This window comes from Oncorhynchus kisutch, linkage group LG12 (genome assembly GCF_002021735.2).
Source record: "Oncorhynchus kisutch isolate 150728-3 linkage group LG12, Okis_V2, whole genome shotgun sequence".
Classification (NCBI taxonomy): domain Eukaryota; kingdom Metazoa; phylum Chordata; class Actinopteri; order Salmoniformes; family Salmonidae; genus Oncorhynchus; species Oncorhynchus kisutch.
In genome coordinates, this window is record NC_034185.2 from 13,021,337 (window position 1) to 13,037,244 (window position 15,908).

Consider the following 15,908-nt stretch of genomic DNA (forward strand, 5'->3'; position numbering starts at 1 on the left):
TAAGTAAGTCAGGGCTTTGTGATGGCTACTCCAATACCTTGACTTTGTTGTCCTTAAGCCATTTTGCCACAACTTTGGAAGTATGCTTGGGGTCATTGTCCATTTTGAAGACCCATTTGCTACCAAGCTTTAACTTCCTGACTGATGTTTTGAGATGTTGCTTCAATATATCCACATAATTTTCCTCCTCATGATGCCATCTATTTTGTGAGGTGCACCAGTCCCTCCTGCAGCAAAGCACCTCCATAACATGATGCTGCCACCCCCGTGCTTCACGGTTGGGATGGTTTTATTCAGCTTGCAAGCCTCCCCCTTTTTCCTCCAAACATAATGATGGTCATTATGGTCAAACAGTTCTATTTTTGTTTCATCAGACCAGAGGAAAAAGTATGATCTTTGTCCCCATGTGCAGTTGCAAACCATAGTCTGGCTTTTTTATGGCGGTTTTGGAGCAGTGGCTTCTTCCTTGCTGAGCGGCCTTTCAGGTTATGTTGATGTAGGACTTGTTTTACTGTGGACATAGATACTTTTGTACCTGTGTCCTCCAGCATCTTCACAAGGTCCTTTGCTGTTGTTCTGGGATTGATATGCACTTTTCGCACCAAAGTATGTTCATCTCTAGGAGACAGAATGCCTCTCCTTCCTGAGCGGTATGATGGCTGTGTGGTCCCATGATGTTTATACATGTATACTAGTGTTTGTTCAGATGAAGGTGGTACCGCCACAGGCATTTGGAAATTGCTCCCAAGGATGAACCCAACTTTTTTTTCTGAGGTCTTGGCTGATTTCTTTTGATTTCCCCATGATGTCAAGCAAAGAGGCAATGAGTTTGAAGGTAGGCCTTGAAATACATCCACAGGTACACCTCCAATTGACTCAAATTGTTTTAATTAGCCTATCAGAAGCTTCTAAAGCCATTACATAATTTTCTGGAATTTTCCAAGCTGTTTAAAGGCACAGTCAAGTTAGTGTATGTAAACTTCTGACCCACTGGAATTGTGAAATAATGTGTCTGTAAACAATTGTTGGGAAAATTACTTGTGGCATGCACAAAGTAGATGTCCTAACCTACTTGCCAAAGCTATAGTTTGTTCATCTTATTCATTCCTTTACACTTGTGTGTATAAGGTAGTTGTTGTGAAATTGTTAGATTACTTGTTAGATATTACTGCATGGTCGGAAAGCATTTCGCTACACTCGCATTAACATCTGCTAACCATGTGTATGTGATAAATAACATTTTATTTTATTTTATTTAACAAGAAATTTGTGGAGTGGTTGACAAACGAGTTTTAATGACTCCAACCTAAGTGTATGTAAACTTCCGACTAACTCTACATGTACACACACATACAGTACCAGTCAAAAGTTTGGACACAGAATAATACTGAAGACATCAAAACTATTAAATAACATATGGAATCATGTAGTAACCAAAAAAGTGTTAAACAAATCTAAATATATTTTATATTTGAGATTCTTCAGAGTAGCCACCCTTTGCCTTGATGACAGCTTTGCACACTCTTGGCATTCTCTCAACCAGCTTCACCTGGAATGCTTTTCCAACACTCTTGAAGGAGTTCCCACATATAATGAGCACTTGTTGGCTGCTTTTCCTTCACTCTGCAGTCCAACTCATTCCAAACCAACTCAATTTGGTTGAGGTTGGGTGATTGTGGAGGACAGATCATCTGATGCAGCACTCCATTACTCTCCTTCTTGGACAAATAGCCCTTACACAGCCTGGAGGTTTGTTGGGTCATTGTCCTGTTGAAAACAAGTTATAGTCCCACTAAGTGCAAACCAGATGGGATGGTGTATCGCGGCAGAATACTGTGGTAGCCATGCTGGTTAAGTGTCACCAGCAAAGCACCATCAAACCACCTCCTCTTCCATGCTTCACAGTGGGGATTACACATGCAGAGATCATCCATTCACCTACTCTGCGTCTCACAAAGACACTGCGGTTGGATCCAAAAATCTCAAATTTGGACTCGTCAGACCAAAGGATAGATTTCCACTGGTCTAATGTCCATTGCTCGTGTTTCTTGGCCAAAGCAAGTGTCTTCTTGTTATTGGTGTTTTTTAGTAGTGGTTTCTTTGCCTCAGTTCGACCATGAAGGCCTGATTCACACAGTCTCCTCTGAACAGTGGATGTTGTGTATGTTACTTGATCTCTGTGAAGCATTTATTTGGGCTGGTAACTCTAATGAACTTATCCTCTGCAGCAGAGGTAACTCTGGTTCTTCCTTTCCTGTGGCGGTCCTCATGAGAGTCAGTTTCATCATAGTACTTGATGGTTTTTGCGACGCCACTTGAAGATACTTTCAAAGTTCTTGACATTTTTCAGATTGACTGACCATGTCTTAAAGTAATGATGGAGTGTCATTTCTCTTTTCTTATTTGAGCTGTTCTTGCCATAATATGGACTTGGTCTTTTACCAAATAGCCCTATCTTTTGTATACCACCCCTACCTTGTCACAGCACAACTGATTGGCACAAACGCATTAAGAAGGAAAGAAATTCCACAAATTAACTTATAACAAGGCACACCTGTTAATTGAAATGCATTCCAGGTGACTACCTCGTGAAGCTGGTTGAGAGAATTCCAAAAGTGTGCAAAGCTATCATCAAGGCAAAGGGTGGCTACTTTGAAGAATCTCAAATGTAAACTATATGTTGATTTGTTTTACACTTTTTTGGTTACTACATGATTACATATGTGTTATTTCATAATTTATTCTACAATATAGAAAATAGTCAAAATAAAGGAAAACCTTTTGAATGAGTAGGTGTGTCCAAACCTTTGACTGGTACTGTACATGTACAAACGCATGCAGCACGCGCATAGATATGCACACGTGATGTCCGGAGTCCGGAGTCAGCAGTTCTACCCTACTACTACACCAGACTCCAGCAACCCCAAACATATTTTCAACAAGCGAAGAGAATGACAGGGTCATTCAGAGTTCTGTTATACTCCTATTTAAAGTCAGTGTTAAAATATGTGCCCCAGCTTGTGCAGTCCTTTTGGCTTGCTCTGTAATTAGTATAGCAAGCCAGTGAGAGAACATTGTTTTCCCCAGAATGAATGGGTCCCTCTATGTACATCATAATGTTGACCTCATCGCCTTGTTTTCTATTATTATCAGTTACTGACATCATTTCACCAAGTTCCCAGAACTCTGCAAGAGAGAGACAGACAGAGAGACAGACAAAGAGACAGACAGAGAGACAGACAGAGAGACAGACAGAGAGAGGGACAGAGAGACAGACAGAGAGAGAGACAGAGAGAGGGACAGAGAGACAGACAGAGAGAGAGACAGAGAGACAGACAGAAAGAGGGAGGGAGAGCGAGAGAGAGACAGACAGAGAGAGGGACAGAGAGACAGACTGAGAAAGAGAGACAGAGAGACAGACAGAAAGAGGGAGGGAGAGCGAGAGAGAGACAGACAGAAAGAGAGAGAGGGAGAGCGAGACAGAAAGAGAGAGAGAGGGAGAGCGAGAGAGAGACAGAAAGAGAGAGCGAGAGAGAGACAGAACGAGAGAGAGAGGGAGAGCGAGTGAGAGACAGAAAGAGAGAGAGAGGGAGAGCGAGAGAGATACAGAAAGACAGAGAGAGCGAGAGAGAGACAGAAAGAGAGAGAGAGGGAGAGCGAGAGAGAGACGGAGAGCGAGAGAGAGACGGAGAGCGAGCGAGAGACAGAAAGAGAGAGAGAGGGAGAGCGAGTGAGAGACAGAAAGAGAGAGAGAGGGAGAGCGAGAGAGATACAGAAAGAGAGAGAGGGAGAGCGAGAGAGATACAGAAAGAGAGGGAGAGCGAGAGAGAGACAGAAAGACAGAGAGAGCGAGAGAGAGACAGAAAGAGAGAGAGAGGGAGAGAGAGACGGAGAGCGAGAGAGAGACGGAGAGCGAGCGAGCGAGAGACAGAAAGAGAGAGAGGGAGAGCGAGTGAGAGACAGAAAGAGAGAGAGAGGGAGAGCGAGAGAGATACAGAAAGAGAGAGAGAGGGAGAGCGAGAGAGAGACAGAAAGACAGAGAGAGAGACAGAAAGAGAGAGAGAGGGAGAGCGAGAGAGACGGAGAGCGAGAGAGAGACGGAGAGCGAGCGAGAGACAGAAAGAGAGAGAGAGGGAGAGCGAGACGGAAACACAAACAAAGCATCATTCATGAAGGGAGTATGGCCCGAGTCCAAAACACTAATTACATTCCCTAGTATATGTCTACCCCCCCACCAGTTCAACACTGATTAGGAGGATAGAAAGAGAGAAGGAAGTGGTTTTCTGAAGAGAGAAGTGTGTGGCTATTGTGCTGACAGTTCCTCACGGTTGAGTTACCTCGCATCCACACTCGCACTCACACGTGCACAAAACAACACACACACACACACACTGGGCTCACACATGCCACCCTTCTGGAATAAAACAGTTAGATTGAAAATATAAGAATGGGAAAAGGTGATGGACCTATAATTGGCTTTCTTTAGACACCAACCCCAGGCAAACCAGAATTGGTTCTGTGTAAGTTCCCAGAACATTCGTTAGGTCGCAGCAAATGTTCTCATAACACAAAAACATTGTAGTTGTGGTGATGATTATAATGTTTGTAGAAAATATTTGCCTGATGTTGCAAGAATGTTTCTTCGACCACATTTAATCTGTTCATTAAAGGTTCCCAGAATATTTGTGTAAAAGTGTAAAAAATTAAACATGGTGTAAAAATGTACTGTTCAACATTGAGACGTTTGATATCGCCCCCCCCCCCATCTTATTTTTCATGATCTGAAAAGCAAAAGTGATCCTAGAACATCACTCATAGTCTTGGATACCTTGTAAATATGGACCCAGATTTAGGAAGTATAGAGGATGGTGAATTGATGATGAATAACCCAGTTACCAGTTTTTCCCTGGGTTAGTTATGTCTAAGAAGGCTAAAAAGGTAGCATGTAATTCCTGATTGACCATACTGCCATGGCAACCATACTGCCATGGCGACCATAAGATGTAAGATAGTTTCCTGGTGACGTAGAGGATTAAAGACCTGGCTTGAGAATCAAACATTGCAGGTTGAAACCCCACATGTGCAGATGTGCAGAAAAAAATATGGTTGTGTTCGTATGATTAAATGCTGTTCAAATGGCCTATGATGTCATGTGTGTCTATAATCACCTTGTGGGTCTACAATACAGGAGAATCATCCCACAATGTTCCCACCAGACTGTTGCCACAACCTAATAAAAACATTCTGGAAAACCTTTTAAGGAACGGACGAAATGTGATCTAGGAATGTTCTTACAAACATTGCATAGTCATCAGCATGGATAGTGTTTGTGTTATGAGAACATGACGCAACCTAACGAATGTTCTGGGAACTTTCACAGAACCAATTTCGGGTTTGCTGGGAAAACATCACTGGTACATTGTGTTATTACATTACCTGGAAACCTAATGAGAACGTTTGAGGAATGTTCTGCGGTGATTGTTAGAGATGTTGGGAATCTTAGAAGAACATTCCAAGGATATTTCATTGAAAACATTCTTTGAATGTTTTCAGGATGTTAGAATCCTAATGTTAAATAAAACCCTAACTAGAACTTAATGGGAATCTTAGATAATGTTCTGGGAATGTTCCCGGTTTGCTGGGACCATTTTTCCATTAAACACAAATCAGACAAATCTTTCCATTTGGTCTGTATTTTCCGTTCTTTTATTTATTTATAAGGGATTAACAAAACGCTCCATATATTCTTCTGAAACAATCAAATGTCTTTGTTTGAGACATCTCTTTTCCAGACTTTATCCTATAAGAGAGCAGTATATCTAACAGGTAGTGAGTGGTCTGTGACGTATCGGTTGAATGTGAGCCAATGTGTGTTACACCGCAATCGGTCCAGGTGGAAACACTCACCGACTCAGTCAGCAGTGCCACTCTCTAAACTACATCACATCCTGCAATTAGGGGTCTAAGTGTGTGTGTGTGCGAGCATGTGTGTGTTTGACAGCTAACATGCTTACACGGCACACACACACCCCTCACACACTGCACACACACATCCCTCACACACGCACACCCCTCACACACGCACACACACACACCCCTCACACACACACACCCCTCACACACGCACACCCCTCACACCCCTCACACACACACCCCTCACACACCCCTCACACACTGCACACACACATCCCTCACACACGCACCCCTCACACACGCACACACATACCCCTCACACACACACACACATACCCCTCACACACACACACCCCTCACACACACACACCCCTCACACACACACACCCCCCTCACACACTGCACACACACACCCCTCACACACACACACCCCTCACACACGCACACACACACCCCTCACACACCCCTCACACACACCCCTCACACACCCCTCACACACAGCACACACCCCTCACACTCACACACGCACACACACACACCCCTCACACACACAAACCCCTCACACACACACACACACACACACACCTCACACACGCAAACACACACCCCTTACACACACACACCCCTTACACACTGCACACACACACCCCTCACACACATACCCCTCACACACACACACCCCTCACACACACACTGCACTAGTTTGGGTCATTTAACTCATGCCAACTCTCCATTTCTGTGTTTATCCCAGTGTACATTGTCTGACTGGCTGAGTCGTTGTGTTTTGACTGAACAGCTAATTAACAAAGGCACGGTCTGTCTCACATGTCCGTTTTGGATTACAGGGTGAGCCCACCTCTAGTCTTTATACGGCTAAGTACAAGGCGATATACGGATTTATACAGACAGTGTGTGTTGGTTGAGTGACTGAAGTGTCCATTATGAAGCTCAGTAATCAGACCAGCATGTGGATGGATCTATTACTGCTCAAACAACTCAACCTCAGATCACCTTTAGTTTAGCTAAACTGCAGTCTCTCAGACTACCTTCACACTGCACTCCTAAACTACAGTCTCTCAGACTACCTTCACACTGCACTCCTAAACTACAGTCTCAGACTACCTACACACTGCACTCCTAAACTACAGTCTCAGAGTACCTTCACACTGCACTCTTAAACTACAGTCTCAGACAACCTTCACACTGCACTCCTAAACTACAGTCTCAGACTACCTTCACACTGCACTCCTAAACTACAGTCTCAGACTACCGTCACACTGCACTCCTAAAACTACAGTCTCAGACTACCTACACACTGCACTCCTAAACTAGTCTCATACTACCTTCACACTGCAAAACATTTCTAAATCCTATTCCTAAATCCAGTGACATGATATTTCACAGTACTCAATAGTCCTAGAATCAAAAAGTCCAAGTCGAACATGACATTTGTGGTAAATATTGTGAAAGCAGCTTAAACTGGGAGAGAAATCACTCTGATCATGTGTACATGTTTTCAGCTTTTAAAGGATCAAACACAGTGATTCTCACAATAGATCTATTCCCGTAGTGCTGTGAGTCAGAGTTAACTAGACAGATCCAAGTGGAATGCTGAAGATCTGAGTCACCATTAGTAATAGCGTCGTGTACAGTTCCAGTATAGACAGAGTAGTGAAGGAAGCATGTGGAGCGAGGAGGATACAGCAACAGAGGAAGTGGGTGACTCAGTAGTCCACTCATAGTACTCTGGGAAAAACACACACACATGCTTGACACTCAGATCACATACTGCAACAAACACAGCTGTACAACGTTAAATATGCATGTTTTTGTAACCAATTAACCTTTAGTACGTATTGTAAATAAATAAAAAACATTTTGAAATCATGAATTGGCAGTCATATTGAGGTTGTCTTTAAGTGTTCTTTAGGCAGAATAGTTATAGATGTGCAGTTTGACTCAGTGAGATTCTCAGTCAATGAACCTTGATTCTCTGGCTGTATCACTGTATCAACGCGTGTGTGTGATCATAGCATCTGATCCCGATGTTATGCTCTTAGTTATCCCTTCAGGCAAGAAGAAGCGAGGGAGAGAGTCAGGCTCCTACTCTGGGGAGGTGAAGACGAACGAGGAAGGAGTGGAGGAGAGCGCCCCCCAGCCTCCGGACATGAACCCTGTAATCAACTCTACGACGGGCAGCACCAACATGGCCCTCATCAGTAGCACACTGGCAGCCTACAACTACATAGCAGGTACAGCAACAACATTATAGCAAGTACGGCAACGTTCACACAACGTTACAGCAACATAGCAAGTACAGCAACGTTCACACAACGTTACAGCAACATAGCAAGTACAGCAATGTTCACACAGCGTTACAGCAACATAGCAAGTACAGCAATGTTCACACAGCGTTACAGCAACATAGCAAGTACAGCAACGTTCACGTCACAGCAACATAGCAAGTACAGCAACATTCACACAACGTTACAGCAACATAGCAAGTACAGCAATGTTCACACAGCGTTACATCAACATAGCAAGTACAGCAACGTTCACATGTCACAGCAACATAGCAGGTACAGCAACGTTCACACAACATCACAGCAACTTTGCATTACCACAATCTGTGCTGACCGTGAAGTAGAGAAGAGGTTAATGTTGGGCTCTGAGGGGTTTATCTACACTGAGGTTCCCTCTCCACTGTGACTGAGACCCCAGAGGGTTTATCTACACTGAGGTTCCCTCTCCACTGTGACTGAGACCCCAGAGGGTTTATCTACACTGAGGTTCCCTCTCCACTGTGACTGAGACCTCTGAGGGGTTTATCTACACTGAGGTTCCCTCTCCACTGTGACTGAGACTTCTGAGGGGTTTATCTACACTGAGGTTCCCTCTCCACTGTGACTGAGACTTCTGAGGGGTTTATCTACACTGATGTTCCCTCTCCACTGTGACTGAGACTTCTGAGGGGTTCATCTACACTGAGGTTCCCTCTCCACTGTGACTGAGACTTCTGAGGGGTTTATCTACACTGATGTTCCCTCTCCACTGTGACTGAGACTTCTGAGGGGTTCATCTACACTGAGGTTCCCTCTCCACTGTGACTGAGACCTCTGAGAGGTTTATCTACACTGAGGTTCCCTCTCCACTGTGACTGAGACCTCTGAGGGGTTTATCTACACTGAGGTTCCCTCTCCACTGTGACTGAGACGACTTAAATACTGACTGGAGGAATGGAGATCTAGAGCAGAGATGGGTCCCCCTGTAACTCCCCCCCCCCCTCTCTCTCTCTCTCTCTCTCTCTCTCACACACACACACACACACATATACACACACACTGTGTATACCAAACATTGGGAACACCTACCTAATATTGAGTTGAACCCCCCCCCCCCCCCTTTTTGCCATCAGAACAGCCTCAATCCATCAGGGCATGAACTCTCCAAGGTGTTAAAAGCGTTCCACAGGGATGCTGGCCCATGTCGACTCCAATGCTTCCCACAGTTGTGTCAAGTTGGCCGGATGTCCTTTGGGTGGTGGACCATTCTGGATACACACGGGAAATTCAGCAGCATTGCAGTTCTTGACACACTCAAACCGGTGCGCCTGGCACCTACTACCATACCCCATTCAGAGGCACATGTTTTTATTTTGCCCATTCACTCTCTGAATGACACACACAGACAATCCATGTCTCAAGGATTAAAAATCCTTCTTTAGCCTGTCTCCTCCCCTGATTGAAGTGGATTTAACAAGTGACATCAATAAGGGATCAAAGCTTTCACCTTGATTCACCTGGTCAGTCTATGTCAGTCTACACCACCTGCGCCAGCTAAATCTAGGAGGCAGCAAGAGATCGAGATACTTGTCAGAGAGAGAAGGCAGCTGAGAAAGCAGTGGAAGAAGGCCTCTGATGCAGAGAGAGGAGGTCTCATGCTACTCCAAGCAGACATCAAATGTCGGCTGGCAACCTTGCGAAGAGCGGAAAACTTAAGGAAACTTCGTAGGAAGAAGGAACACTCAAGAACACAGTTCTATAAAAAAAACGTAAAGTTTGTCAAAGACGTCTTCGCAAAGGAAAAGTGCGGAATCCTAAAAACTCCAAAGCCAGAACTGGAAGAACATCAGGAAAATGTCCACCAGGACATGAAAAGGCATGAGCAGATAATCATCCCACATGACATCCCACCTATTCAACCACCAGAATTCAATCTGGACACTGACCCTCCAAAATGGAAGGAAGTAGAGAAAGTTGTCCGATGAGCAAGAGCGGCCTTGGCTCCTGGGCCTAATGGAGTACCATACAAGCTCTACAAGAACGCCCCGGATGTTCTACGCTTTCTTTGGAGGCTAATGAGGATAGTGTGGCAGAAGGAAATAATACCAACGGCATGGCGAAAGGCTGGTGGTATGCTAATCCCGAAAGAGAAGGATGCGACAGACATCAGTCAATTCCGACCAATTTCCCTTCTCAACGTCAAAGGGAAGATCTTTTTCAGTATAATAACACAGAGGCTGTCCACTTACCTGGAAAGGAACAAGTACATTGATACATCTGTACAGAAAGCAGGCATTCCTGGTTTCTCTGGTTGCCTGGAACATACTAGTATGATTTGGCACCAGATCCAAACAGCTAAGAAGGACAAGAGAGACCTCTATGTCATCTTCCTCGACCTGGCCAATGCCTTTGGCTCAGTTCCCCATGAACTCCTCTGGGAATCCTTCAACATTTTCCACGTACCAGAACCCATCACTACACTAGGCCTATTTCCAAGACCTGCAATTGTGTTTCACAACACCTGACTTCACAACAACATTGTAGCGCTTGGAAGTAGGCATAATGGCAGGCTGTACAATTTCACCTCTGGCCTTCACTATGGCCATGGTAGTCATCATCAGGGCATCGAAATGGGTGGTCGGCGGTGGGAGAACTAAGGAAGGGCTCCGTCTCCCACCTATCCGAGCATACATGGATGACATGACTACACTGACCACCACTGCAGCATGCACCCGGCGGCTACTTGCAAAACTGCAGGGTAACATCAAGTGGGCCCGGATGAAAATTAAGCCAAGCAAATCTCAAGGCATCTCCATAGTCAAGGGACAGCTTAAAGATGTGAGGTTCTGCATTGGAGATGACCTGATACCAACGGTGTCTGAGAAACCCATCAAGAGCCTGGGTAGATGGTACAACGAAAGCCTCCGGGATAAAGATCAAGTGCAGCAAGTAAGGCAGGACATCGCCGACGGTCTTGAGAACATCAACAAGACCCTACTGCCTGGGAAGCTCAAGCTTTGGTGACTACAGTTTGGACTTCTCCCCCGGGTAATGTGGCCACTCACCGTCTATGAGGTCCCAATAACAACAGTGGAGAAGATGGAGCGAACCATTACCTCATACGTGAAGAAATGAATGGGTGTCCCACGATGCCTGAGTAACATCGGCCTCTATGACAAAGGGGTCCTTGAACTACCTCTTACAAGTCTAACGGAGGAGTACAAGGGCTCTAAAGTAAGACTTCAGATGACATTGAAGGACTCCAAAGACCAGACCATTAGCAAGGCTGCACCTCCCCTACAAACTGGACGGAAATGGACATCATCCAAGGCTGTGCAGCAAGCAACATCAGCCCTGAGACACCAATACATTGTGGGCAATATCCAGCATGGAAGAGGAGGCTTTGGCCTGGCAGCAAGCAAACCAACGTTCCATAAGGCAACAACATCTGAACGCAGGAAGCTGGTGGTCGAGGAGGTGCGCAGACAGGAGGAGACTGCAAGAAGTGCAAAGGCTGTCTCTCTTGCTAAACAAGGGCAATGGACGCGGTGGGAAGGCCTGGAGAGGAGAAAGATCAACTGGAGTGAGCTTTGGCAAATGGAGGCAAGCAACATCAACTTCATCATAAGAGCTGTTTATGATGTGCTTCAATCACCAAAAAAACGACATCAATGGTTTGGCGAGGACCGGACCTGCACCCTCTGCCCAGCTCCAGCGACTCTCAGGCATATAATGACAGGTTGCAAGACCAGCCTCTCACAAGGCCGCTACTCCTGGAGGCACAATCAGGTCCTCAAGAGCCTGGCTGCAGCACTTGAGACCAAGAGGAGTGCAACCAATTCATTATCTCCAAAAACAAGCAATCCCGTCAAAAAACAACATTCATCCAGGAGGGACAGAAACTGCCCAAGCATCCTCCTACGAAGCCAGAAACTGGACACCTAGCCATGGCCCGGGACTAGAAGATGCTTGTCGATATTGGCCAGCAACTAATTTTTCCATCTGAGATTGCTTCTACCAACCTTAGGCCAGACATGGTACTCAGGTCCCCTTCACTAAAGGCTGTGTACATCATAGAGCTCACAGTCCCGTGGGAAAACTCTGTTGAAGAGGCCTACGAGCGTAAGAAACTGCGTTACACAGAGTTGGCAGCAGATGCAACTCAGCGTGGCTGGAATGCAAAAGTCTGGCCAGTTGAAGTGGGATGCAAGAGGATTCGTGGCTTCTTCCACCGTCAGGTTGCTGAAAGAACTTGGAATCCATGGACCTGCTCTGCGACAGACCGTCAGAGCAGTTTCTCAAGCAGCTGAATAAGGCAGCCAGTGGATCTGGATCAAACGGAAGGACCCTTGCTGGGCTATAACTTCCTGACCCCCCACCCCCACCTGAGAACCCAATTCAGATCCCTCCAACTTGAGGAGGGCATAAGCTAAGGCTAAGGCTTTATCACCCTTTAGCTGGCCACCTTTGATGAGGGTGTTTAGTGATTAAAGGCCGAAACACCCACTGATTCGAAGGCACACTACTGAGGATGTGTCCCAAAATGGACATCTTAACCCAGTCTAAGAAATAAACCTCCCATGCCACTCTGTCAACATCACGGCAAATCTCATGTGAGTGCATTCCATCTATTGGCAGAATGGACAGTTTTTAACATCTCGTCCCGTGTTTTATGATTCTGTTTCCGTCATGGAAAGAACAGGTGTTCTTAATGTTTTGTATACTCAGTGTATATCCACACAGACATGCATACACACGCACACGCACGCACACACACACACACACAGAATAACCGTCCTCGTCTGTCACCTGCTCCATCCAGCTGCTAAAACACACAGAGGAGAGGGAGAGGAGAAAGAGGGAGAGGAGAAAGAAGGAGGAGAGAAAGAGGGAGAGGGAGAGGGAGAGGAGAAAGAGGGAGGGGAGAAAGAGGGAGGGGAGAAAGAGGGAGGGGAGAAAGTGGGAGAGGAGAAAGAGGGAGGGGAGAAAGTGGGAGAGGAGAAAGAGGGAGGGGAGGAAGAGGGAGGGGGAGAAAGAGGGATGGGAGAAAGAGGGATGGGAGAAAGAGGGAGAGGAGAAAGAGGGAGGGGAGAAAGAGGGAGGGGAGAAAGAGAGAGGAGGGAGGGAGAGGAGAAAGAGAGAGTGAGGGAGGAGAGGGAGAGGAGAAAGAGAGAGAGGGAGAGGAGAAAGAGAGAGAGGGAGGGAGGGAGGAGAGGGAGAGGAGAAAGAGAGAGAGGGAGAGGAGAAAGAGGAGAGAGGGAGGGAGGGAGGAGAGGGAGAGGAGAAAGAAGAGGGAGAGGAGAAAGAGAGGGAGGGAGGGAGGGAGGGAGGGAGGGGAGGGAGGGAGGGAGGGAGGGAGGGAGGGAGGGAGGGAGGGAGGGAGGGGAGAAAGAGAGAGGGAGGAGAGGGAGAGGAGAAAGAGAGAGAGGGAGGGAGGGAGGGAGAGGGAGAGGAGAATGAGGGAGAGGGATGGAGGGAGGAGAGGGAGAGGAGAAAGAGGGAGAGGGAGGGAGGAGAGGGAGAGGAGAAAGAGAGGGAGGGAGGGAGGAGAGGGAGAGGAGAGAGAGAGGGAGGGAGGAGAGGGAGAGGAGAAAGAGAGGGAGGGAGGGAGGGAGGGAGGGAGGGAGGGAGGGAGGGAGGGAGGGAGGGAGGGAGGGAGGGAGGGAGGGAGGGAGGGAGGGAGGAGAGGAGAGGAGAAAGAGGGAGAGGGAGGGAGGGAGGAGAGGGAGAGGAGAAAGAGAGAGAGGGAGGGAGGGATGAGAGGGAGAGGAGAAAGAGGAGAGGGAGGGAGGGAGGAGAGGGAGAGGAGGAAAGAGGGAGAGAGAGGAGGAGAGGGAGGGCGAGGAAAGGGAGGGAGGAGAGGGAGAGGAGAAAGAGGGAGAGAGAGGGAGAGGGAGGGAGGAGAGGGAGAGGAGAAAGAGAGAGAGGGAGGGAGGAGGAGAGGGAGAGGAGAAAGAGGGAGAGGGAGGGAGGGAGGAGAGGGAGAGGAGAGGAGAGAGGAGAGAGGGAGGAGGGAGGAGAGGGAGAGGGAGGGAGGGAGGAGAGGGAGAGGAGAAAGAGGGAGTGGGAGGAGGGAGGGAGGAGAGGGAGAGGAGAGAAGAGGGAGGGAGGGAGGAGAGGGTGAGGAGAAGAAAGAGGGAGGGAGGGAGGGAGGGAGGAGAGGGAGGGAGGGAGGAGAGGGAGAGGGAGGGAGGGAGGAGAGGGAGAGGAGAAAGAGGGAGAGGGAGGGAGGAGAGGGAGAGGAGAAAGAGGGAGAGGGAGGGAGGGAGGGAGGGAGGGAGGGAGGGAGGGAGGGAGGGAGGGAGGGAGGGAGGGAGGGAGGGAGGGAGGGAGGGAGGAGAGGAGAGGAGAGGAGAGGGAGGAGAGGAGAAAGAGGGAGAGGAGAAGTCTTTCCTGTTTCTTTACCTCCTACTCGTTCGGCCAAATAAAACACACTTACTGGTGAAGTAGACCCACATACACAGTCAGATAACCATACAGGGGACACCGTCAGATAACCATACAGGGGACACAGTCAGATAACCATACAGGGGACACAGTCAGATAACCATACAGGGGACACAGTCAGATAACCATACAGGGGACACCGTCAGATAACCATACAGGGGACACCGTCAGATAACCATACAGGGGACACCGTCAGATAACCATACAGGGGACACCGTCAGATAGCCATACAGGGGACACTGTCAGATAACCATACAGGGGACACAGTCAGATAGCCATACAGGGGACACAGTCAGATAGCCATACAGGGGACACAGTCAGATAACCATACAGGGGACAGAGTCAGATAGCCATACAGGGGACACAGTCAGATAACCATACAGGGGACACAGTCAGATAGCCATACAGGGGACACCGTCAGATAACCATACAGGGGACACAGTCAGATAACCATACAGGGGACACAGTCAGATAGCCATACAGGGGACACCGTCAGATAACCATACAGGGGACACCGTCAGATAACCATACAGGGGACACCGTCAGATAGCCATACAGGGGACACAGTCAGATAACCATACAGGGGACACAGTCAGATAACCATACAGGGGACACCGTCAGATAACCATACAGGGGACACCGTCAGATAACCATACAGGGGACACCGTCAGATAGCCATACAGGGGACACAGTCAGATAACCATACAGGGGACACAGTCAGATAACCATACAGGGGACACCGTCAGATAACCATACAGGGGACACAGTCAGATAGCCATACAGGGGACACAGTCAGATAGCCATACAGGGGACACCGTCAGATAACCATACAGGGGACACAGTCAGATAGCCATACAGGGGACACCGTCAGATAACCATACAGGGGACACCGTCAGATAACCATACAGGGGACACAGTCAGATAGCCATACAGGGGACACAGTCAGATAGCCATACAGGGGACACCGTCAGATAACCATACAGGGGACACAGTCAGATAGCCATACAGGGGACACAGTCAGATAGCCATACAGGGGACACAGTCAGATAACCATACAGGGGACACCGTCAGATAACCATACAGGGGACACAGTCAGATAACCATACAGAGGACACAGTCAGATAGCCATACAGGGGACACAGTCAGATAACCATACAGGGGACACCGTCAGATAACCATACAGGGGACACCGTCAGATAACCATACAGGGGACACAGTCAGATAACCATACAGGGGACACAGTCAGATAACCATACAGGGGACACC

General features: G+C 47.5%; 1 protein-coding gene across 2 annotated transcripts in view; it reads left to right on the forward strand.

Annotated features, from left to right (window-relative positions):
• Window positions 1–15,908, forward strand: part of LOC109885588 (protein eva-1 homolog A) — a 172,169-nt gene that overhangs the window by 152,175 nt on the left and 4,086 nt on the right. For both annotated transcript variants that reach the window (XM_031836910.1, XM_020496188.2), the window contains one exon: window positions 7,974–8,165. In XM_031836910.1, coding sequence (XP_031692770.1) covers window positions 7,974–8,165 — 192 coding nt within the window. The remainder of the gene's footprint in view (window positions 1–7,973; window positions 8,166–15,908) is intronic.